This window comes from Ahaetulla prasina, chromosome 5 (assembly GCF_028640845.1).
Source record: "Ahaetulla prasina isolate Xishuangbanna chromosome 5, ASM2864084v1, whole genome shotgun sequence".
In the NCBI taxonomy this organism is placed as follows: domain Eukaryota; kingdom Metazoa; phylum Chordata; class Lepidosauria; order Squamata; family Colubridae; genus Ahaetulla; species Ahaetulla prasina.
The window spans coordinates 70,806,428-70,832,521 of record NC_080543.1 but is presented as its reverse complement, the minus strand read 5'-3'; the positions used below and the strand labels follow the sequence as shown (position 1 = coordinate 70,832,521).

Genomic DNA, 26,094 nt, shown 5'->3' with positions numbered 1-26,094 from the left:
TATATATATATATATATATATATATATGTTTTCTGAGGTTTTCGCGGGTGTTTGTATGTAGATCTTTGGTTATTCGGGTTTTCTCCCGCGTAAAATTGGAAGTGTCTTGGCGACGTTTCGACGAAGTCTCATTCGTCATCTTCAGGCTTCAGCTTCGTGCTTCTGGGAGCAATGTGTGACTGCAGCTGTTTCTTCCTTTTCTGTCTGTGGTGCCTTTTATATATGGGAGGAGGGCTGTGCCGTTTTCTTGTTCTCTGTCATCTCCAGAACAAAACGCTTAGCTGACGAACAACACCTAAAAACCGAACTACACACTCTCACTAACGTACTAACATCCAATGGATTCCAGAGAAATAAGATTACCAAACTAATCCAAAAAGAACCCCCCACTAAAATCCAAGACAGAGAACAAGAAAACGGCACAGCCCTCCTCCCATATATAAAAGGCACCACAGACAGAATCAGCAAGATCCTCCACAAACACAACATCAAGACAACATTCTGCACAAACCAAAAAATATCCACCATCTTAAGAAACCCCAAAGACAAAATTGAGTTAGAAAATCAAGGAGTATATGAAATCCCATGCACCGCCTGCCCCACCACATACATTGGACAAACCAACAGAAGAATAAGTGCACGCATTGAAGAACACAAGAACTCAGTCAAAAAAGAGGAACCAACTTCTTCCCTGGTCCAACACCTTAAAGCCACAGGACATGATATTGACTTTAAAAAGACCAGAACTATCGCCAAAACTGAACACTTTAACAACAGAATAATCAGAGAAGCCATCGAGATAGAAAAACGCCCACACAGCATGAACAAACGAGATGATACCTCCCGCCTACCAGCCATTTGGAAACCTGCCCTTATTGACAAACGTGTCCCTAACACGAGGAATGACACCAGACCCACACTCACGAGGTCCACACAGGATGTCACCACCACACATCCACCCAGAAAGCAGACCCAAACCCACACTGATCATGAAGCACGATTAAGGACCAGAAGCCAGACCGCAGCTGCAACATTGGCCATTTCAAACCCCTCCAATCCATACATGCAGCAGACTGACACCCACTGTGAAGATGTGGCACGACCGCGAACACGAAGCCGGACAACAGCTGTGCAGCTCACCAGCTCAAATACCCCTGGAACTCAGACTAATCTGAGCACAACCAAGCCCCCACCCAAAGAGGACACACCCCCATCCAATCAGAGCACCAAGAAACCCCCATCCAATCAGAGCACAGCCAAGCTCCCACCCAATCAGTTCAAACCCCCACTAGCAGTTAAAAAGGAAGAAACAGCTGCAGTCACACATTGCTCCCAGAAGCACGAAGCTGAAGCCTGAAGATGACGAATGAGACTTCATCGAAACGTCGCCAAGACACTTCCAATTTTATGCGGGAGGAAACCCGAATAACCAAAGATCTACATATATATATATATATATATATATATATATATATATATATATATATATATATATATATATATATATATATACACACACACACACACACACACACACACATACATACATACATACATACATATACATATATACATATATATATATGTATACCAAGGTAAATTTTATATTGCTGTTTGTAAGTATAGAATTTCAAATAATAAATGATTTGATTTAATCTGAAATGTTTCCAAATGTATCAGAAATGTTACAAAAAATGAAAAGAAGTGAAAACTTTTAATTTTTACCAGCAAGGAAGAATTCACACTAATGTTTTAAAAATACTTCTAGTTTTTTTGAAATTCCCATGAAAATGCTTCCCAAAGTGCGAAGTTCCTCAGAAATCTATGGATTACTGGTATGTATGTAAATGTTAAGCAAATAGTTTTACTTAATTGATATTGCATTTATGGTTTCTACTTATGAAAGTCTTATGAAAGGTTTTTTTTTTGTCTTATGAAGTTACTGCTTTCTGTGAATTGTATATATGTATTCTTTTTTTAAAAAAAAAAGATCATAAAGATTTAGGTTTGCTATTGTTGTTTACTTAAATCAATTCCAAAAGACCTATATATATACTGTAAACACTGTAAGGATTGTGTGAGTTGCCTAGGTATAGTTTTCAGTTCCAATGTTTGCTATATCACCTCTAATATCTCAGTGTAAATGTGAGATCTCATATTATATGAATTAATAGTGTGTCACTAGTTAAATCCAGAAAAGTATATGACACAATGAAAATCTCTTTTGTCAAATGAGTTTGGGAAGCTCATAACAAAATTTAGTCAAGGAGGAAACCAAACTACAGGCTTAGGATCCTGAACCAAGAAATCCACCCATGGCTGGTATTACATGGCTAGCAGATGTGCCCCCTATGGCAATGGGGTTGCTAAGTCAAGTGCCTGAACTGGTAGTGACAGTGTCACCATGGACCAACGCAATATAATAGTAGTAATGGTGTCTATATAAAACAAGACAAAACAATAATAGAATGCATGTGACGCTGCCATAGCAACGTCCTCCACTATTTTTAGGGCTTTATACATCAGCGATGAAACACCAACTCTACTTTTTTAGGAGGTTTGAAACATGCTCTTTCTAATAAGAATGATTTAACAGAGTTTCCAGGTCTTTTTTTGTAAAAGCGGGCTGAAAATACCCTATTTTTGGCCTTTTTACAAAAACTGTCAACTTTATACTCAATTTGTGAAAATTGAGTGTAAAGCAGTAGGAGAATGAAATTTTACATTCAACAACCTTTTGTTGCTAGGTTATTATATCCAAAGTTTCACGTTTCTCATAACTTTCCTTCCAGAGATATAAGAAGCCGAACTTTACCCTTTTTTTGCGCCACAGTCATTTTTGGCCAACTTTGCACCCAATTTACTAGATGGAGATCACTCATGAGAATGTTTTTATTATTTTGTTTAATAGAGCACAACAAGTTGTACAAGATGGGCAAGTTTTGTTTCTCTCAACAAAATACTGCCAGAGAAACTATGTCTCAAAGTTGCTGAAATCTCAGAGTCATACTGTCGAAGGCTGCGGTATGGAGTCATACAAATGACTTTATCTCCGCAAGTATTGCATCAGCAAACATAACACTTTACCAATGTTCATCGGGGATGTGTGTGCCTGTTCACACCAAATTTCATCAAAATCCGTGATGGTCGATCTGGGCACTTTCCTGAAATCAGACCACTTGACATGGAGTAACCCAATAACAATAAACTAATAACATTTACTTGATTAAGCAATGTTTGCTTTACTGAAAGATGAATTTTAACTTTTATTTTTGTTGAGTACAGCTTCTTGGCTCTATTAATATGCAAATGTTGGACATTTGCCTATTTCTTTGACAGTTATTTTTAACTATTTAAAGCATTCAAATTGCTATGTGTAAAGAGTTTGTGTATATATCAGTGACTTAAGTAATGTTTATCTCATATATTTCATTGCAAGGTGTTTGGGGGAAGATGGCAAAAATAATTTTGCAAAACTGAAATGCTGAGCAAAAGAAGTGATTGCTTGATAATGTTTTCAGCTTTTAAAGGAACAGAAGATATATTTTTAAAAATCCCTTTAATACAGATTGTTGTACAAAGTAGCTAAAACTTTCATACTAAAACTTCCAAAACTTAATATTTGGCTACAGGAGGAATTATTGAATGCATGTCTTATTCATAGAGTTATAGGAATTCGAAAAACACAGTCTCTGCTATGACCATCCTCTTTTGATCATAACTGCTGAAAACAGAAAGTCAAGTTTTCAGTATTTTATAGAGAGATACGTGAATATTATAGTGTAAACAATAAAATATATTTGTAATAGTTTTTTCAAAAAGTAAAATAACTCCCTCTAAAACCTTACCCCAGCCACACATAGGTCCATCTATTCTGTCTTTAGTGCCTTTAAAAATATCAAATGGCGTTCTTAATATTTAAAATGTTACGCATACACACACAACACATATATATCCACTATAATCAAATAGGATCCCTAACATTGAAAAATATCTGATGATATCTTATTTAAATGTATTTTTTAAATAGTACAGGAGTCTTTGCTTAACAATCCTACGTGACAAAAGGAATTTCCATAACTAAACAAAACAGTTGTTAGGCGAAATAACATGTGACTGTACCACTTAGTGACAGCAATTATAGTAGTCCCAGTTGTGGACATTAAGTGAAAACCTCACTCTTCTGTCTATGGAGATTCTCAGTCATCTAGGTCATGGTTGTCCCAAAGGTGCTTTTTCAAAAGGCAACTGAACTTTGTTTTTTCCTTGATGAGGAAGCGAGATGAGAAGCAAAATGTCTTCAAGGAAAAACAAAGCCCAGTTTCCTTTTGAAAAAGCATCTTTGGAACCTCACTCTTCTGGTTGGCAAAAACTGTCAGCTGTCTTTCAGCAAATAAGTGTCCCACTCATCTCCCCCATCTGTCTATCACATATCTACTGCTGCTACCTACCCCTGCTGCCACCACTGCAGGTATGCCTTATCAGCAGTCAGAGGAACAAACAGTGAAGTTCAGCTGGGTACAGTAGGGGTAAACAGCAGTGGCAGAGTGCAAAAAGCCAAACTCAAAGATTGTACCTGGAAAAACAACACATCCCTGGTGATTGGCAAGGCCCAACAGACTTCATTTCCTTAGAGTCCTGCGAAAAAATCAGGAGGAACAACGACTGATGACCTCTTTCTATCGGTCCACGATAGAAAGTGTCGTCTCATACTGCATTACATTATGGTACACTGCAGACAGGAAGGCACTACAGAAAGTGATCAATTTGGCACAAGAAACCATTGGTTGCCTCTAACACCACTGGATTACATCACCAGGTCTCACTGCTATAGTAGACTAAGGAAGATACTCAGAGATGATTCACACCCTGGTCAGTGTCTCTTCGCACTTCTACTGTTGGGTAAAAGACATCGAAGCATACCCAGCCGAACAAATAGATTTAAAAATAGTTTCTATCCTGTCAGACTCTTAAACACAACCACAATCATTCCATGCACACATGGAAACATTTATATTTTTTTGTCATGGATTGCACCAGTGAGACTAAAACCAGTTTCGTTGTATATGTGATGTACAATGACAAGGCTATACTATATTTTGTTCAGCACCATTGTACAGTTAATGGTAATTAAACTAGCAGGCTTTAAAATTATGAAATTATTGAAATTATGTCTCTTCCTCTTTCTCATTAACTATTTTGCTGGCAATAGAAAATCTCTCCTACCCTGGTGAGTAGGATTTTGTTAGGATACAGCCAGTTTACATCTTCATTCATCTTGCTTAGATACGGTGCATTTCTTCAGGGAAAGTTCCTCTTTGTCATAATGAAATCTCCTTCTCAAAGTTTAATTACAATTGAACTTCAGTTGATCACTTTGCGCCAATTTAAAAGATTAGAAAAATTAGAGTAACAATTATATAGTTTCTGACTAAAAATGTATTTAGAGCAGAGAAAGTTTTTTTAAAAAAAAATCAGTGGTAGCTTAAAAAATAAAGATATCCCTGAATGGAAATGCACTGGCTACATTTTATGCATGGCTCACTAAGCTGATTACTGCTGTTGAGAGTGTATGTGCACATATAATATTTGAAAAGAAAAGCTATTTTTGTCTCAGTGATGTAGCTATTTGCTAAATGTCCATACTTTTGCCTATGTTCAAGAACACAATAGTATTACTCTCCAAGCTCTTGGATAATAGTTTCAGAGCATGACCGTTGAATATAAGACCTCCTATTCTTCCACTTCTATATAATAATAGGCACTGATCCCTATTTGTGAAGCTTGGTATTTACCTTTTTTTACTGTAGCCTCAAAGATTACTTGAACTCAAATGATGTCTGCTTTTGAGTTGGATAGGCTCCAGGCTGCTTCCTAGATGCCATTTGTGGATTTCCAGTATCTTGAGAAATGCCACTAAGATTTAATGGCAAAAATCTTTTATCATGATGTAATTTGAAGTTGTCTTCATTCATGAGAATAGCTGCAAGTTTGCCCCCCAAAACCCAAACTTTGCCTTTGTTTTTACTGGTGATGTTCAGGATTTTAGCTCCATTTCTGCATCCCCAAAGGGTTTTCTCTTTCCTCCCTGCATACAGGGGTAATCTTTTGGCAGGCTGAGGAAGAGAGCTGAAATCTGAAGATACCTTAACTTGCAACATTCCCTGTTGGTTTCTCCATTGACTTTCTAGGACAGGTAGCAGAGAATATTATAGTTGGTGATCACATGATCGTGGGGTGCTTGGCAACTGGTTGCAAGTGCTAACAATTTGCCAAACACCCATGGGTGTGCAAAAGCATTCTTTCCCAAGCTGTCAATTTGAATGATCATTAAGTGACCAATCATTAAGCAAGGGCTAAGTCCAGGATTCAGTTTTTTCCCACTATTCTTTAAGCATAAGTTTATCATGCTTAATGAAGCTACAGGGAACTATACTTCAGCAACATTTGAAAGAAGAGAGATGTGTTCCTCATCATTGTGCCACATATGTGGGATTTGCAGGACATCTCCAATGCAGTGGAGAACCTAATATGACTTTTATTTTGTTAGCTTGCCAGATGACAGTTTTCTCTGTTCCCCCTATTATTTTTATTTGCATTTCTGCTAACAATTTTACATTTTTTATTTTAATTTGCTTATGAGTTATAAGCAATCATATTCTAATTATACATTATTTTCCTTATTTGTAAACTAGTTGCATAATATATATTTTTTTAAATGGCTTTTTTGGCAGAGTTCTGGAGCTTTGACTGGTGTGCCAATTTCTGGGGTGAGTTTCCTAAATAAAGCTATGATATTTTAATATAATTTTTGCCAAATATTAGAATCTTCAACCATATCTACCGTGTTTCCCCAAAAATAAGATCCTGTCTTATTTTTTTTGAACCCTGAAATAAGCGCTTGGCCTTATTGTTATGCGCTCAAAAGCCTGATTGGACTTATTATCAGCGGATGTCTTATTTTGGGGGAAACGGGGTGTTTGATATAACTTGCCTTATTAAAAGTTAATTTAATAAGAAAATAAAAAAGTAGCATGTGCATCCTTAGAGTATCACAAAAAAGTACCGTATATACTCGAGTATAAGCCGAGTTTTTCAGCACGTTTTTTGTGCTGAAAAGCGGCCCCCTCGGCTTATACTCGAGTCTACGTCTCGATGTACTTTTAAAAGATACTGTATTTTTGATAGATGTCCAGCAGGGGGCGCTGCATAATAAAAATGAGCGCCGAACATTTTGCACTTTTGCACTTTTATTGTTTTTCGTTCAAATAAATATTCATGTTATTTTACTTGGCTCTATCTTTATTTTTTACATTGACCAGTAGCTGCCTCATTTCCCACCCTAGGCTTATACTCGAGTCAATAGTTTTTCCCAGTTTTTTTTGTGGTAAAATTAGGTACCTCGGCTTATATTCGGGTCGCCTTATACTCGAGTATATACGGGTATATTAATTATTTTTGTTACATTTCCTGGTATAGGTGTGAACAGATGAATTCATTAAAAAATGAACATTTTATATATATATATTAAAATGCATACTAATTATTATAAGAAATAATCACAAATTTATAAAGCTAATTGAAGGAATTAAACTTCTTATGAACATGATGCAAAATCTTGTCATATAAATTGGATGTCCACAAACAATTATGTTTGCAAGGTGATAAAATATAATGTTCTAAACCAGCAGTCACCAACTGGTGGTCTCTGGATCACTGGTGGTCCATGTGAAAATTTTGGTGGTCTGCAGAAAAATTATTTGCATTTTTTATATTGCACTGAATCAGGGGATGGAAACCTTTGATTCAATGTAATATAAACTCAAACTACAGGCCCTGGGGCAGATACGTGCAATGAACGTTTGTGTTGCTGCAGAGAGTCTCCCACTTTGGGGTCTTTTTGTGAGCGTCGGAGTGGAGCATAAATTCTGACTTGGGGTCTGCTTCAGCCTCCTGGTGCAGGGCTTTGGGCGACGGCTGGAGGGAAGCGCTGCTGGTGCAGAAAGCCAGAGGACCTTGTTTCAGTGGGACTGCATCATGCCCTGGAACTGGCTGAGCACCTCAGCCTGCTGAGCCTTCAGGCACCAGTACCTGGCCTTGCACTCCCTCAGGTCTTCCCTCTGCTTGGAAAGCCTATGCCCGTAGTCCCCAGTGAGGTGCTTCTGCTGAGCCTCCTTCTTGAACAGAACCAACAGCTGTTTTGCCAACTCTTTCTTATGGTGGTGCGTAACTCCAACTGCTTCCTGTTGGGGCCCTAAGGAGCCTGAGTGGGCAGGTGAAGAATAGCTGGGAGGGGAGAGGTGAGTAGAGGCTGACGAGACACCCCTCAACGTGAGTGACATTGAGTTGGCCACACCCACCCAGTCACATGACCACCTAGCCATGCCCACTCAGTCAGTCATTAGGCAGATCATATTAGTGGTCCGAGGGATATAAAATTATGAATTTAGTGATCCCTGAGGTCCAAACGGTTGGGGAACCCTGTTCTAAACGTTTGTTTATTGAGATTCTAGTTATCCAGGTAATGGTTGTCCCAAAGGTGCTTTTTCAAGAGGCAACTGGACTTTCTGGTTTTTCTTTGAAGACGTTTCACCTCCCCCTGGCCCACTGGTCTGAAAAGAGGGGTCAAAATTGAACAGGCCTCTCTCAACAGAGGGGGAGGGATATGATATAATCTATGTCCACTCTACAACAAAGTTCCAAGAAGGCTCCACACCCATTTGCACCACTCAGGTGACGCTGATGACACAGATAAACCTCCAGGTGGCCTTAACGAGTTGTTAAAAGAATGCAAATGACCATCTGTCTGCAAGGAATATAAATCCTTCCATTCCCCACCTTCTAGTCAGAGCTGAAGAAGCTTCTTGGATGAGAAGCAAAATGTCTTCAAAGAAAAAACAAAGTCCAGTTGCCTTTTGAAAAAGTTCTAAGTGTTTCTTGACTGTATATGTAAAGAAAATCAGTCAAAATTATTCCTCTAAAAAGAATCTAATTTGATTACTTAAATAAATAAATGCATAAACATTTTTGGTTAATTTTTATGGAATTTTTGTTTTTCCAGTGTTTAGGTGATCAGTCTGCTGCATTAGTAGGACAAATGTGCTTCAAGGATGGCCAAGCGAAAAATACGTAAGATTAATATGAAATATTATATTATAGACATTACAGAAAGGAAAATCAATACAATTTTATTTTATTTTTTAAAAAAAATAATATTTATTGAAATTCCAACATTTAAAAACACAATACAAAAAGAAAAAAAGAAAAAAAACATAGAAAAACAACATAACAAAAATTTTCCACTAATAACAGCTTTTCTATATCAGTCTCTCTATCATAACATACATATTTACAAAATTTCTAATTCTATATATCTACCTTAAATTACATCCTTATTTATATTTACAGTTACTTATATTTGTAGTTCAATTTCATATCTTATATTTCATTATATTTAACAAGTTATCTGTTATTTTTTCCATCTCCTCTCAGGCCAGAAATACCATTTTTTCCAAATTTGATAGTATTCTGTTTCCTCCCTCTCCTTCATTTCCATGGACAATCTGTCCATTTCTGCATAGTCATAGGTTTTTTTAATTATAATTTGGTCTGAAGGAATATCTGATTGTTTCCAATTCTGTGCTAGGAAAATTCTACTTGCAATTAATATGTGTATTATTATATACTGTAATTTTTTTCTACATTTTCCCTTTAAGAATGCCCAAGAGAAAAAGTTCCGGCTTCAACTCTATTTTCTGTTCCTGCCACTTTCTTATCTTACACCAGTATTTTCGGATTTTTAGGGCAGGTCCACCACATGTTCCTTGTTTATGACCACACCGCCAGCATTCCAGGGACCTGTTCAAGAACATCTTGGCCAATCTCGCTGGTGGCAGATGCCACCGATAAAACATTTTATAGAGGTTCTCCTTGTAAGCAGCTGACATCGTTAGTTTGTAGTTTCTCTCCCACAATCTATCCCATTGCTCTAATTGTATATTATGACCAAAATTTCTTACCCAACTAATCATTGTCTCTTTCACCATTTCTTCTTCCATTTTGAATTTTAACAAAAAATTATACATTTTTGTAATTATTTCCCCCCCCCCGCCTCTTTCCTAATAATATCTTGTCAATTTCCATTTGTTCTGTATATATACCATATTGTTCCCGGTCTTTTTGTATTTTGTTTTAATTTGCAGGTATGGCCACCGATCAGTTTTTATCCCCTGATTTCTTAAGTCCTGCTCTGATTTTAAGTTTCCAAATTCCTCTAAAAGTTCTGAGTATCTTATTACTTTGGTTATGTCCAACACATTGGGATAGATTATGGCTTCCATTGTTGAAATCCAAACTGGAACTTTCATGTAGTGATTTTTCGTTATATTGTCCCAAATATTTAACAAAGCATTTTGTACTGGATGTCTCTGGAAGTATGTATGGAGATATGTATGTATGTATGAAGATCGTGGCCTTCCAGTGCTAATACTCTCTTATTTCTTAATTGAACCCAATCTTTTAGCCACGTTATTGCCGCTGCTTGATAATATATTTCCCAATCGGGTAGGCTGAAGCCTTATTTGGTTCTGGAGTCCTGAAGAAGTTTACGTTTTATTTGGGCTGTTTTTCCCAACCAAATAAATTTACCTATTATTCTATTCAGTTGATTGAAAAATGCTTTCCCTAATCTTATTGGGATTGTTTGAAATAAATATAGCAATTTTGGTAATATATTCATTTTTATTACGGCATTTCTACCAACTAAAGATATCTGTAATTTTGCCCAAATGTCTAAATCAGGGGTCTCCAACCTTGGTCCCTTTAAGACTTGTGGACTTCGACTCCCAGAGTCCCTCAGCCAGCAAAGCAGGCTGAGGAACTCTGGGAGTTGAAGTCCACAAGTCTTTTTTTTTTTTAATTGAAAAAGTTTTACAAGGTTTTAACAAATATCCCCTCCTTCCCCCTCCCCTACCTCCCCCACCCCTCTCCCCTCAACCCTCCCCCACCCCCAAGACTTCGCAGAGCAAAATACAGGGTGTAATAAACTTCTAACAATCATAAACTAAACTTATGCTAACTGTCCATAAACTCTCATCCCTCCATAGAGCCTTAATTTCCATTACACTTTGTTCATTCAAAAACTATTTGATATTTCTTAGTCTGATATTGATTTTGAATATAGTCAATCCATCTTCTCCATTCCACTGTTTATTTCTCTTGTGAACAGTCTTTCAAACGTGAACACCACGTTGCTCCCGGGTAACACCACTCCTGCGCAGTCTGCACTGGCTACCTGTGGTCTTCCGGGTGCGCTTCAAGGTTTTGGTTACCACCTTCAAAGCGCTCCATGGCTTAGGGCCCGGGTACTTACGGGACCGCCTGCTGTTACCACATGCCTCCCACCGACCCGTGCGCTCTCACAGAGAGGGTCTTCTCAGGGTGCCGTCTGCCAGGCAGTGTCGGCTGGCGGCCCCCAGGGGAAGGGCCTTCTCTGTGGGAGCACCTACTTTCTGGAACGAACTTCCCCCCAGTTTATGCCAATTACCTGACCTTCGGACCTTTCGCCGGGAACTGAAAACTTATTTATTCATTCAAGCGGGACTGGCCTGATTTTTTAATTGCTAAATTTTTAAATTCTTAAATTTTAAATTTTAATTGTATTTTATTGGGTATTTTATATCGTCAATTTGGACGGTTTTAATTTCGGCCTTTATGGAATAAGTTTTTTAATTGTTATTTTAGTGTGTATATAAATTGTTTTAATGCAGGCTGTACATGAGTCCTTCAGGAGAAGGGCGGTATAAAAGTTTAATTAAATAAATAAATAAATAAATAAATAAATATGCTGAGATTTTTGCCATTTCCGTCAGGTTAGCAACTTTTATTATCCATTCATCAATCGTAGGCAAATGTTCCTTCTTCCAGTACTGCGCTACCAATAGTCTGGCTGCTGATATTAAATTTAAAATCAGTTTAGTCTCTATTGCTCTACAATCCATAGTTATACCCAATAAAAACAATTGCAGAGTAAACTTTATCTTCTTTTTCAAAACATTTTGCATAACCCACCATTTCCTTATCCAAAATGATTTGATTTTTTACAAGTCCACCATATATGGTAATAAGTAACATCTTCACAGTCACATCTCCAACATTTAGCTTACAAGTTCAGGTACATACATGCTGATTTCTTAGGGTCTAAATGCCATCTGTAAAACGTTTTATAAAAATTTTCTCTTAAATTTTGAGCTTGCGTAAATTTAACATTTCTAACCCAATTTTTTCCCCAAGTTTCCATCATTATTGGTTCCTGTATATTTTGTGCCCATTTTATCATATAATCCTTGACTAATTCTGTTTCTGAATCTATTTCTAACAATGCATTATACAACCTTTTAATATGCGATTGGCCTTGATCTCTAATCTGTTTTACCAAATTTTCTTCACTTTGCATAATACCAATTTTCTGGTCTTCTTTCCATCTAGCTTGGAGCTGTCCAAGTATGAATTATCCTTTCCTCTTTCATTGTATTTAAAGATTTCAATTGCAATTTACCCTTTTCCATAAATAAAAGCTCTTTATAAGTAATCACCTCCTGCTTTTGTTCTATAGTTATATTTTCTATTGTATGCCTGGGACTAGCCCATATAGGTATTTTGTAATTTAATTTATGTTGATATTTTTTCCACACCCACAGCAAAGAATTTCTGAGTATATGTGCTTTAAAAGCTCTATCCACTTTTTTGTCATAAAATAAATAAGCATGCCATCCATATAACAAATCATAACCCTCTATGTTCAGTATTCTTTCTTCTGTTAAATTAAACCAATCGCTAATTAATGATAAGGCAGCTGCTTCATAATATAACCTTAAGTTAGGCATTTTTAGACCCCCTCTTTCATGTGTATCTTGTATTATTTTCAGTTTTACTCTAGATCTTTTACCCATCCATATAAATTTATTAATTCCATTCTGCCATCCTTCAAATTTGCATCTTTTTTAAGTATTGGTATCGTTTGAAACAGAAATAAAAACCTAGGCAAAACATTCATTTTTATCACTGCTATTTTTCCCAGTAAGGATAGCTGTAACTTTTTCCAATTCTCAATTTCCTTATAAACTTTTTGCCATAATACTTCATAATTATTTTTATATAATTTCACATTTGAAGCTGCAATATACACTCCTAAATATTTAACCTTTTTGAGTATTTCAAATCCCGTTATTCTCTCTAATTCTTCTTTTTGATGATTAGTCATATTTTTAGTTATTATCTTTGTCTTTTGTTGATTTACTTTAAATCCAGATACCTTACCATATTGATTAATTATATCTATCAAATATGTAACCGATTGTGCTGGCTGAGACAGAGTAACAACCAGGTTGTCTGCAAATGCCCTTAATCTATAATCCTGATGTCTAATTTTGATTCCTTTTATTTAATCTAGAACTAGTTGCGGCCTGGGAACGGGCCGCGGCTGGGGCTTTGGACCGTGTCGTGCCTTTGCGGCCTCTGACCCGGCGTAGATCTCAACTGGCTCCTTGGTTTTCCGAGGAGCTGAGGGAGATGAAACGCCGGAGAAGACGCCTAGAGAGCACCTGGAGGTCTAGCCGTTCCGAGGCTGATCGGACACTAGTGAGGTCTTTTACTAAGACCTATCTAGTGGCAATGAGGGAGGCGAAACATTCTTACGTTTCCGCCCTCATTGCATCGGCAGATAACCGCCCGGCTGCCTTGTTTCGGGTGACCCGCTCTCTCCTTCATCAGGAGGTGCGGGATGACCCCTTACAGGGACGTGCTGAGGAGTTTAACGGTTATCTATACGATAAAATCGTTCAGCTTTGGGATAGTCAAGACCAAAATTGCGATGTTCCAAGCGAGATGACGGAGTCGCGTCTTGTTGAGGTGGTTTGGATGAGTTTGACTCTGTGGCTCTCGAGGATGTGGACAGGTTGCTGGGGAGGTTACATGCAACTACATGTTTACTGGACCCGTGTCCCTCCTGGTTAGTACTGGCTACTCAGGAAGTGACACGAGGCTGGCTCCGGGGAATTATAAATGCTTCATTGCTGGAAGGGGTTTTTCCCACTGCCTTGAAAGAGGAGGTGGTGAGACCCCTCCTCAAGAAGCCTTCCCTGGATCCAGCTATTTTGGGGAATTACCGTCCAGTCTCCAACCTTCGCTTTATTGCGAAGGTTGTAGAGAGTGTAATTGCATGGCAGCTTCCCCAGTACCTGGATAAAGCTACCTATCTAGACCCGTTCCAGTTCGGCTTCCGGCCCGGTCATAGTACGGAGACAGCTTTGGTCGCGTTGGTGGATGACCTCTGGAGGACCAGGGATAGGGGTTGTTCCTCTGCCCTGGTCCTATTAGATCTCTCAGCAGCTTTTGATACCATCGACCATGGTATCTTGCTGCACCGGTTGGAGAGTTTGGGAGTGGGAGGCACCGTTTATCGGTGGTTCTCCTCCTATCTCTCCGACCGGTCGCAGACGGTGTTGACAGGGGGGCAGAGATCGTCCGCGAGGCGCCTTACTTGTGGGGTGCCTCAGGTGTCGATTCTCTCACCTCTCCTGTTCAACATCTATATGAAGCCGCTGGGTGAGGTCATCAGTGGTTTCGGGGTAAGTTACCATCTGTACGCTGATGACACTCAGCTGTACTTTTCCACCCCGGACCACCCCAACAAAGCTGTCGAAGTGCTGTCCCGGTGCTTGGAAGCCGTACGGGTCTGGATGGGGAGAAACAGACTCAAGCTCAATCCCTCCAAGACGGAGTGGCTGTGGATGCCGGCACCCCGGTACAGTCAGCTGCAACCGCAGCTGACTGTTGGGGGCGAGTTATTGGCCCCAATGGAAAGGGTGCGCAACTTGGGTGTCCTCCTGGATGGGCGGCTGTCGTTCGATGATCATCTGGCGGCCGTCTCCAGGAGGGCCTTTTACCAAGTACGCTTGGTCCGCCAGTTGCGCCCCTTCCTTGACCGGGATGCCTTATGCACGGTCACTCACGCTCTGGTCACATATCGTTTGGATTATTGCAATGCTCTCTACATGGGGCTGCCCTTGAGGTGCACCCGGAGGCTGCAGCTAGTCCAGAATGCAGCTGCGCGAGTAGTAACGGGAGCCACTCGTTGCTCCTATATAACACCACTACTACGCAGTCTGCACTGGCTTCCTGTGGTCTTTCGGGTGCGCTTTAAGATTCTGGTTATCACCTTTAAAGCACTCCATGGCTTAGGGCCCGGGTACTTACGGGACCGCCTGCTGTTACCTCATGCCTCCCACCGACCCGTACGCTCACACAGAGAAGGTCTTCTCAGAGTGCCGTCCACCAAACAATGTCGGCTGGCAGCCCCCAGGGGTAGGGCCTTCTCTGTTGGAGCTCCTACGCTTTGGAATGAACTTCCCCCTGGTTTACGCCAAGTGCCTGATCTTCGCCGTGAGCTGAAAACGCATTTATTTATCCAAGCGGGACTGGATTAAAAGTTTTATTTAATTTTAACTGGGGTTAGTTATTAATTTTTAGGTAATGGGGTTTTAATATTTTAATTGTAATTTTAAATTTTGGCCTATTTAAATAAGTTTTTTAATCAATGTTTTTACCTTGTATGATATTTGTATTTTATCGGGCTGTAAACCGCCCTGAGTCCTTCGGGAAATAGGGTGGTATAAAAATTTGATTAAATAAATAAATAAATAATCTGAGCCTCGTATTTTGTTTAATAATGGTTCTAATGTTAAAATAAACAATAATGGTGATAAAGGGCTCTGCGCATGCGCAAGATGGCGCGGCGCTGAAGATTTACCTTCGGCGATCGGGCGGTTCTCCGAGGATGGCGACGCCTGGACCGCCTGCTTAGCTGCCTGCCTTTCCCAGCCCGGTGCATCATCTCTCTGGCAGCCGCGGGAGAGGTCTTCGGATCTTTTTATACCCGCGGTTGCCGAGAACGAGGCTGGGACGGCGGAGCGGTGGACTGCGGCGGCCATGTTTTCCAGGCTTAAGGAGGTGGGGCGATGAGTCAGCTTGTCAGTCTGTCGGCTTTTCGGCCTGGAGTTTCAGCCTGGAGTTCCAGTTCTGCCGGATTTTTAGCCGGGCCGTTGGCTTCCTCTCAAGCAGGGAGGTTTGGTCACGATCTGGGACGACCTGGATTTTCCATCCTCCACGATGTTGGAGTTTTTCCGGCTTTTCCAGTTTTCCCGGCCTTTCCCCTGTTGCCAGTTTGCGAACTTGGCCCCTTCACATCCTCCGGCCTCCTGGGGAGGCTCAGCCATTTGGACAGGCTTGGCCTCCTGGAAGGAGAAGTTTCGGAGAGATCTGGCTTCCGGGATGGTTGGATCTACTAGGGGGGTGTTAGAGATGGAGATGGAGGTAACCCCCTGGACGGTAGTTTTCTGGCCATTTTTGGAAGCAGATGTTGGAGGACTTTGGGGGAGGCGACGGAGGTATCTTTGATCTTTGATTTGTCCCTGCGAAACCATCTTGTGACTGCTGTAATTCCAGCTATGCCTCCCCCCTTGCCATTTGAGATCTTTATGGCTGGGACTGGCCCTATTTGGGCTATTGGGGGGAGGCGTGAGACTTGCTTGGGGACAGAGGAGGACATGTGCCACGACCGATGTACCCCCACCCCCGTTCCAGGATGTTTGGATGAGGCTTGGGCAGACTGCCATCTAGACTGTCCTCTTTGCTTTGTTTTTCCATCTGAAGCCCATCCTCATTTTGGATTACCATCATATCATGACACTTTTGCCACTCGGAGATGGACCCTTTGTATTGCCGATTTTATATTTTATCTGTCTATCTTCAGTTGTTATGCGCTACTCAGCTTGTGAACTCTTGCGCCTGCGAGGTGCCCCCGCCTCGCAGGAATGGCCCTCCTCGTTATCAAGGGCCGGCCTCATGACGGGTCTTGGGACCCACAGAGGTGGCATGCGAAAAGAAGAGCCTGTGGGGTTTTTAGAGAGGAATTTTAAGGGGTGGGAGGGTAAGGGCGGGTAATGGGGTAACCCGTCGGGTAGGGGCCAGTTCCTGCACATGCTCGCGGTTTTCTCTACCAGGTTCGGAGGTTAGGGGAGGTGTGTTCCTATCTGTGAGGGTGGTTCTATTGACACGGTAAGTGGGAGAGGCAGGTATGGCGGAAGCGAGGGGTCATATCAAGTTCCGGGAGCGTGCTCGATGTCTGAAAGCGATCACGCTCCGACCCCTTGGACTTTCCCGTTCCCCGGATGGTCAGGATCCTCAGAGCTCGGGCCTTCGGTTGATGTTGTGCAATGCCCGGTCCGTGGTGAACAAAGCCCCCCTTGTCTGTGATCTTATACAGGGGGGTTCCGCGGACCTTATGGGCATCACGGAGACCTGGTTGGGCACTGAAGGGGGCGTGCCCCTTATTGAGATGTGCCCACCGGGTTTCCGTGTGTTCCATCAGCCGAGGGCCCAGGGTAGGGGTGGGGGGGTGGCGGTTGTGATTAGAGAGAGTCTAGAGCCGAGGAGACCACTGTACCTCAGATTGCCGGGTGCGAATCCTCTTGTGAGATGGGGTCGAGGTGTCAGATGGGTTTGCTGATCACGTACCTGGCTCCTTGCTGCGTGACAGCCGCCCTGCCCGAGCTTCTGGAGATGCTGGCTGGGTGGCAGTTGAGACCCCAGACTTTTAGTCATGGGGACTTTAACTGCCATCTTCCGGCTCGTCATCGACGGCAGCTCGGGAGTTCATGGCTTCCATGACGGCCTTGGACCTGACTCAAGTAGTTGATGGCCCTACTCACATTGGGGTGGCACTCTGGATTTGATTTTTCTCTAGTCAGTGGTTGAGAGATCTGGACTTAAAGGAAATAGTCATTGAACCTTTGTCATGGTCAGATCACTCTCTTCGCCTGGACTTTCTGACCGCCATTCACCACCGCAGGGAGGCGGAGCCGATACGTTGGTTCCGCCCCAGGCGCCTAATGGACCCGGATGGGTTCCGGACGGAGCTTGGGCCATTTCCTGAGGGTCTGGCTCACGGCTCGGCTGAGGAACTTGTTGCGGCCTGGGAACGGGCCGCGGCGGGGGCCTTAGACCGTGTCGTGCCTTTGCGGCCTCTGACCCGGCGCAGGTCCCAACCGGCTCCTTGGTTCTCCGAGGAGCTGAGAGGGATGAAACGCCGGAGAAGACGCCTAGAGAGTTCCTGGAGGTCTAGCCGTTCGGAAGCTGATCGGACACTAGTGAAGTCCTATACTAGGACTTACCTAGTGGCATTGAGGGAAGCGAGGCGAGCTACGCCTCCTCATTGCATCGGCAGATAACCGCCCAGCCGCCCTGTTTCGGGTGACTCGCTCCCTCCTACACCAGGGGGAGCGGGACGACCCGTTGCAGGGACGTGCTGAGGAGTTTAACGGTTATCTATACGATAAAATCGTTCAGCTTCGGGATGGTCTGGACCAAGATTGCGGTGATGCGGGTGAGATGCTCGAGGGCGGTCTTGGTGACATTGTTTGGGATGAGTTTGACCCTGTGGCTCCCGAGGACATGGACAGGTTGTTGGGTAGGTTGAATGCCACCACGTGTTTACTGGACCCGTGCCCCTCTTGGCTGGTGCTGGCCACTCGAGAGGTGACACGAGGCTGGCTCCAGGCGATTACGACCGCTTCTTTGGTGGAGGGTGTCTTCCCGCCTGCCTTGAAAGAGGCGGTGGTGAGGCCCTCCTTAAGAAGCCCTCCCTGGACCCGGCAGTTTTAGGTAATTATCGTCGGTCTCAACCTTCCGGCGAAGGTTGTAGAGAGTATGGTGGCATATCAATTTCCTTGCACCTGGATGAAACTGTCTATCTAGACCCGTTCCAGTCCGGTTTTCGCCCGGTTACAGCACGGAGACGGCTTTGGTCGCGTTGGTGGATGATCTCTGGAGGCCAGGGATAGGGGGTGCTCCTATGCCCTGGTCCTAGTAGACCTCTCAGCGGCTTTCGATACCATCGACCATGGTATCCTGCTGCGCCGGTTGGAGGGATTGGGAGTGGGAGGCACCGTTTATCGGTGGTTCTCCTCCTATCTCTCCGACCGTCGCAGTCGGTGTTGACGGGGCAGAGGTCGGCCCCGAGGCGCCTCACTTGTGGGGTGCCGCAGGGGTCGATCCTCTCGCCCTCCTGTTCAACCTTGAAGCTTTTGGAGCATCAACTGAAAATCTTCATCATCCTTCCTCTTCAGTCTAGCCCCTCCCACAGCTTCTGTTTTAGTAGTTTCTTGAGATTTTATTTGAGATTGTTGCATTTTTTTTCTTGTTCCTTACATTTAGTAGCTGCTCTGGTCAATCTTTGCTCTTTTGCATCTCCTGTTTTTTTTCTAATTCTGTAATTTGAGAGACAACCAGTGATTGCAGTAAATCTTCGGTAATTACAACTTCAACTTGTGATTGTAACTGCTGTCCTTCAGTCTTAGGCTTTTTTCCCATCTCTGTTTCTCTTCTCCTCCTGGCATCTGGGGACAGTGGACTTCCTGCCTTTAAAACATTAGTGTAAAAATCTCTTGCCTTCCAGACTGTATTAAGGCAATATCTTACTCCTGCATAAATCAATGATATTCCGGTTGGAACCTCCCATCTATATTGCAGCTGTCGGTTTCTAAGCTCATTCACCAGGAAAGCAAACTCTTTTCTGTTTCTTAACATTTTAGGAGGAATTTCTTATAGAACTAGTAACTCTTGTCCTGCTATTTGAATTTTTTCTTTGTAAACTGCTTGTAGGATCTCGTTCCTAACCCTCCTGTTTGTAAAGTAAATCACAATGTCTCTTGGTAATTGCCTATGTCTAGCAACTCTCGAATTAACACGGTAAATTTTGTCAATTTGATATAAAATCTCTGCTGGTTGCACCCCAATCAATTGTGGCAAAACACTGAAAAAATTTCTTCCAAATTCTGTTGTTTATCTTCTTTCGATCCCAGGGCAAATTCCATTAACTTGTATTGTAACACAGTCACTTCTTCATCTGCCCTCTTCGCCTTATTTTGAACCTCTTCCATTTTATTTTCCAAATGTAAATTGGATTGATTAATTTCTTCCACCCTTTCATCCAACTGGGTTATTTTATTTATCATACCTTGGAATGCTGATACTGTGTCTTCTCTTATTTCTTTATTACGAATTATCATCTCCTCTGATATTTCTTTAAATTTTTCTTCTATAACAGCAGTTTGCAATTTAAAAGCTTGACTTACAGAATCTTTTAAAAATTCTTTGCGAGATTCCTGTAGAGCTTCCACATTTATTACTTGTGGGGTAGGTGTATGAGCTGGAGAGCCTCCTCCACTTTTAGTAACTCCAGGCTTTAACTGCTTAGAAGCCATCTCTTTAAAGATACTTATATATTCCAAAGTTAACCACACGGTAGGTGGATTTAGCATGTCTTTGCAATTTTAAAGTTCCAGGTCAGTATAAATCCAGCTGTTGTGTCTGCGCCCCCTGAGCTGGGCCTGCTGCCAGAAAGTGACTTGGACAGTGAGGGGGAAGGGCCGTCAGGACTTACCTCAGGAGCACCGACTTCCCTGGCTCAGCTCCAGAAGCCAGAAGCAGGCCAGGTGGAGGAGGGAACCACAGAAATAAGGGTGGGGCAGGCCCAGGAAGTGCTGAGTCATGGAGCCACACCCCACAGGATATAAAAGACAGCGAGAGCTGCTGTGTCTCTTTGTAACAGGCAAATCCACTGATTAAGAGCTGAAGTTTGTTTCTGAGTGACTCACCAGCGTCGTGGAAGATAATGGAGGCTCTTGGCAGATGCTGGCTATTCTGCTGCCAGAGCTGATAGTGCTGGCTAATTAAGCCATAATTCGGACGGAGGCAAGGGAGGACACAACACCAGCAGCGCAGAAACCCTGAGAGCGATGACAGCTTTAACGAGCAGTTAACTTTCACTTTCATGCCCTGTTACAGTGAAAGCGCCATCTTTATTCTTCTTACGTTGATACTGAAGAAAACTTTGTAGAAACAAAATTACAATTTGATACTTGCAGTTACAGTTGCCAGAACTCCTGTTTTCGCTCCGTCTGCATTGGAATCATCTTGAAACAAATATTAAGCACAGAGGTGGATGCGGCATCTTGTTCTGCTTAAGCAGAAGCGCTTCGGGTCCGGAGCTTGTCAAGCTTCTGGGGAGCTGTCACCTTTCGAGCCTCAGGCTTTATTCCTGGGGTTCTAAGGGATCTCTACCCACGCCTGGCTGCTCTCCTCCCGAGGGGAAGGAATTCAAACCATCGGACAGCTGATTTGCGCTGTCCAAATGGTTCTAAACAAGATCCCGAGGCAGACAATCCATGGGACTGTCTTCGATGCAGCAGAGCCAGCCGGAAGTCATCGAAGTCCACAAGTCTTAAAGGGACCAAGGTTGAAGACCCCTGGTCTAAATCTTTTGTATTTGTTGTACCAACTTATCATAATTATTCTCTTTTAGTGTAGAACAGGGGTGTCCAAACTTTTTTGAGTGAGGGCCAAATACAGAAAAATAAGCAAAGGCCCGGGCCACGGAGGGGGGGGGAATGGGCGTGGCTTATTTTGGGGTGTGGCTTGGTGGTCATGTGACTGGTGGGTGTGGCTAACTGCTCATGTGACTGAGTGGATGTGGCTATGGGCATAGAAACTACTCAGAGGGCTAAAAAAAGTAATTTTTGACCAGTCCTCACACTTATGACCATCCTCACATTTATGCCCATTGCAGCATTTTTAACAACCATATCACTCATTTCACAACTGCTTCTCTTCACCACGGTTACAAGATAGGGTGCAAAATGTAAAGATAGTTGTAGGTGTGAGGACCAGTCAAAAGTGTGAGGACAGGTCAAAAATAACTTTTTCAGCCCTCTGAGTAGTCCCTATGCACAAAATGCTGCAACAGGCATAAATGATGACCGGTCATAAGTGTGAGGACTGGTCAAAAGTGCGATATAGTTTTGTCTGGAGACATTCTGCACACTTCCCCCCACCAACGCTGTTCGGCCCCTCGCCGCCCTCACCTGTTTCTCGATGCCGGTCTTCTTCTTTTCCGCCAGGGGAGTCCCAGCTGCTTTCTATCAGTCTGCAGGGTGCAAAACTGTCACACTGGGAGATCCTGCAGCATGCAAAGAAGCCCCCAAGGGTCCCTCGGTTTGGGCACAGGTTTGGGAGCAGAGCCCCCAAAGGGCTTTGAAGCTGCTCGGAGGGGCAGCTGGGGCCCATGTACAGAGTGCGCACAATAGCCTCAAGCCACAAGAGTTTTGCAGCCAGCCAGTCCTTCTCAGAGGCAGACAAAATGAAACAGAAACAAGCCAAGCGGGTGAGAGACACCTTCAAAGGCAAACAAACAAACAAACTTCCCTTTTGGGAAGAGGCAGCGCTGTGCTAGGAAGGCCGGCTGTTCTCCCTCCGAGGGCCTTGTGGGTCAGCCAGGAGGCTTTGGCCCATTGGAGGAACGACCTGGCAATGCCCCATGGGGCACAGGGGCCACCAGCCGCCAAGCTGCCTTGGGCCCAAAAGACTCTTTGAGGAAGGGCTTCATCCCCTTGGGCATCCCGGCATCCCAGGATGTTGCCATCTTCCCAGCTGTGGCAACACCGCTGGGGTGGGTGGGTGGGTCTCTTCGGCTCTCTCCCAGAGCCTCCTTGGTCACTCAGCTTCCCGGACAAGGCCCCAACTGAGCTGCGCCTCACCAGGCGCCGAGGATTCCCACCAACTGAGCTGCATCGCTGGGGAGGGGAGGCGGTGGCTGGAGAGGGACAACCCGCCGCCGCCCCCACCCAGAGGTTCTCCGGGAGCAGAAGCGCCCTGCTCCCGCTGACCTCGGCAGCCCGGCAGCGGGCCCACTCAGCAGCTCACCTCCCATCCTCCTCCGCTCCGCTCCCCGCCCGTCCAGCCCTGCTCTGCCGACCCGCCCGGAGAGCCTACCTGCGCGCGCCGTGAGCCGAGGGCGCCCGGAGCAGCGCCGAAGCTCTGCCGCCCGCCTCCTCCTCTGTCTGGTGGGCGGGCTGGAGCCGTGGCGCCCTGGCGCCTACAGCCCAGTGGCGGAATGGCCGCCCGCAGCCCCGGGTGGGCGGGGTCGCCAGCGGAGCCTCCCGCATCTGCAACCGGGCGAGCGGCGGCGTTGCCATCTTCCCAGCTGGGGCGGGGTGGGTGGGTAGGTCTCTTCGGCTCTCTCCCAGAGCCTCCTTGGTCACTCAGCTTCCCGGACAAGGCCCCAACTGAGCTGCGCCTTACCAGGCATTCCCACCAACTGAGCTGCATCGCTGGGGAGGGGAGGCGGTGGCTGGAGAGGACAACCCGCCGCCGCCCACCAGACAGAGGAGGAGGCGGGCGGCGGCAGAGCTTCGGCGCTGCTCGGCGCCTCGGCTCGGGCGCCCGCAGGTAAACTCTCCAGCGGGTCGGCAGAGCAGGGCTGGACGGGCGGGGAGCGGAGCGGAGGAGGATGGGAGGTTGAGCTGCTGAGTGGGCCCGCTGCCGGGCTGCCGAGATCCCGCGGAACGGGACGCTTGCCCCGGAGAACCTCTGGGTGGGGGCGCGGCGGGTTGTCCTCTCCAGCCACCGCCTCCTCCCCAGCGATGCAGCTCAGTTGGTGGGAATGCCTGGTATGCCCCACCCAGAGGTTCTCCGGGAGCAGAAGCGCCCTGCTCCCGCTGACCTCGGCAGCCCGGCAGCGGGCCCACTCAGCAGCTCAACCTCCCATCCTCCTCCGCTCCGCTCCCCGCCCGTCCAGCCCTGCTCTGCCGACCCGCCCGGAGAGCCTACCTGTGCGGCGCCGCGAGCCGAGGCGCCTGGAGCAGCGCCGAAGCTCTGCCGCCCGCCCGCCTCCTCCTCTGTCTGGTGGGCGGGCTGGAGCCGTGGCGCCCTGGCGCCTACAGCCCAGTGGCTGAATGGCGGCCCGCAGCCCCGGGTGGGCAGGGGTAGCCTCAGCGGAGCCTCCCGCATCTGCAACCGGGCGGCGGCGGGTTGTCCTCTCCAGCCACCGCCTCCCTCCCCAGCGATGCAGCTCAGTTGGTGGGAATGCCTGGTATGCCCCACCCAGAGGTTCTCCGGGAGCAGAAGCGCCCTGCTCCCGCTGACCTCGGCAGCCCGGCAGCGGGGCCCACTCAGCAGCTCAACCCTCCCATCCTCCTCCGCTCCGCTCCCCTGCCCGTCCAGCCCTGCTCTGCCCACCCACCCGGAGAGCCTACCTGTGCGGCGCCGCGAGCCGGGGGCGCCTGGAGCAGCGCCGGAAGCTCTGCCGCCCGCCCGCCTCCTCCTCTGTCTGGTGGGCGGGCTGGAGCCGTGGCGCCCTGGCGCCTACAGCCCAGTGGCTGAATGGCCGGCCCGCAGCCCCGGGTGGGCAGGGGTAGCCTCAGCGGAGCCTCCCCGCATCTGCAACCGGGCGAGCGGCGGCTTCCTTGGGGGCCAGGACGGGGGCCGCACCCCACTGTCCACCGAGAATTTGCTGCGGGCCAATAAAAACTGACCCGCGGGCCGCAGTTGGCCCGCAGGCCGTAGTTTGGACACCCCTGGTGTAGAACATTTCGCTGTTAGCCAAATTCCCAGATATTTTACCTTTTTAACAATTTGAATCTCCAATTTCTCTTCCAATTCCTTATCTTGCCTTTTGGTACAATTTTCTGTCAGTATCTTAGTTTTTTCCTTGTTTATTTTAAATCCAGCCACTTTACAAAATTCTTCCAGTTCATGAATCAAGATGGTTCCCATCTCCAAAGGATCTTCTATAAAAAAAACCAGATTGTCTGCGAAAGCTTGAACTTTATATTCTTCCTGTTTAATTTTCAACCCTTTTATCATTTGGTTTTGTCTAATTTATATTAATAATATTTCCAATGATAGTATATATAAGGGGGTGACAAAGGACATCCCTGTGTTACTCCCTTAATTATACTTATCCTCTCCATTGTTTCCCCATTTTTTATTATTGTAGCCAATTGTTTTGAATAAATTGCTCTAATCATGTTTTTAAATCTCTCTCCAAAATTCATAATTTCCAATTGATTAATAAGAAAATTCCAGTTTAGATTATCAAATGCTTTTTGAGCACCCACAAACATTAATGCCAGCTGCTTATCTGGGTGAGCCTCATTGTATTCTAATGAATTCATAATCGTTCTTGTATTGTTTCTTATATGTCTGTTTGGCAAAAATCCATTCTGGTCCGAATCAATAATTTCATTTAATATTTTTTTGTTCTTTCAGCAATTATAGTTATGAGTATTTTATAGTTCACATTAAGTAGCGAGATTGGCCTATAGTTCTTGATTTGCTGTGTATTTGTGGGATCTTTTGGGATGAGTGATATTAGCATCTCCATCCATGTCTTTGTAGTTTGGATTGCCCTAAAGCTTCATTGTATATGTTCAAAAGTAACATTTCTACAGGTCCCTGTATCTCCTTGTAGAACTCAGAGGGGATATCATCAGGTCCTGGAGTTTTGTTATTTTTTTGCTTCTGAATAGCCACCTTCATCTCCATCATCGTAATTTTGTTATTTAACATCTCATTCATGTCTTCTGTTATTATCAAGAGATTTCTATCCCTTAAATAGTTCTTTATTTCTTCCCCTTCTATTTTCTCCTGACTATATAGTTTTCCAAAATAATTTTGGGCTATTCTCTTTTTTTCGTCCATTCAATGGTGGATATTCCCCTCTTCGTCCTGCAGATGTGTTATTAATCTTTTTTCTTTGTCCTTTTTTAATTTATACACCAGCCATCTTTCTGGCTTATTGGCATGTTCAAAATGTACCTGTTTCGCTGCTTTCAGCTTTTGGGCCATTTCTTCCTGGGCAAGCAAATTTATTTTATGTTTGACCAAATCTTTTTCCTCTCTAATTTTCATATCTAGGGAATCTTGCATCTTACACTCTAATTCTTCCAATTTCTCTTGTAATTCTAATTTCTGTTTCCTTTTTTCTTTGTTTCTACTCACCCCATACGCTATTGTTAGACCTCTAATATAGGCCTTAGTTGTGTCCCAAAGATTCTGCAAAGTCGTATCTTCATTTGAGTTTTCCTTCAAAAAGAAGTTCTTTTTCCATCTATTGTGTATACTTTTTCACTTTTATCACCCTTTGATTCATTGTCCATCTTCTCCTTGTTTTTGGTTTCCACTTTGATATCAATCAAT

At 44.3% G+C, this 26,094-nt stretch overlaps 1 protein-coding gene across 2 annotated transcripts in view; it reads left to right on the top strand.

Moving 5' to 3' along the window:
- Positions 1 to 26,094, top strand: part of GK (glycerol kinase) — a 132,939-nt gene that overhangs the window by 47,476 nt on the left and 59,369 nt on the right. The window contains exons 8-11 of one of the 2 annotated variants that reach the window (XM_058185927.1): positions 1,769 to 1,835; positions 5,213 to 5,230; positions 6,735 to 6,770; positions 9,062 to 9,129. In XM_058185927.1, coding sequence (XP_058041910.1) covers positions 1,769 to 1,835; positions 5,213 to 5,230; positions 6,735 to 6,770; positions 9,062 to 9,129 — 189 coding nt within the window. The remainder of the gene's footprint in view (positions 1 to 1,768; positions 1,836 to 5,212; positions 5,231 to 6,734; positions 6,771 to 9,061; positions 9,130 to 26,094) is intronic. The other variant, XM_058185928.1, reaches the window with a different exon arrangement.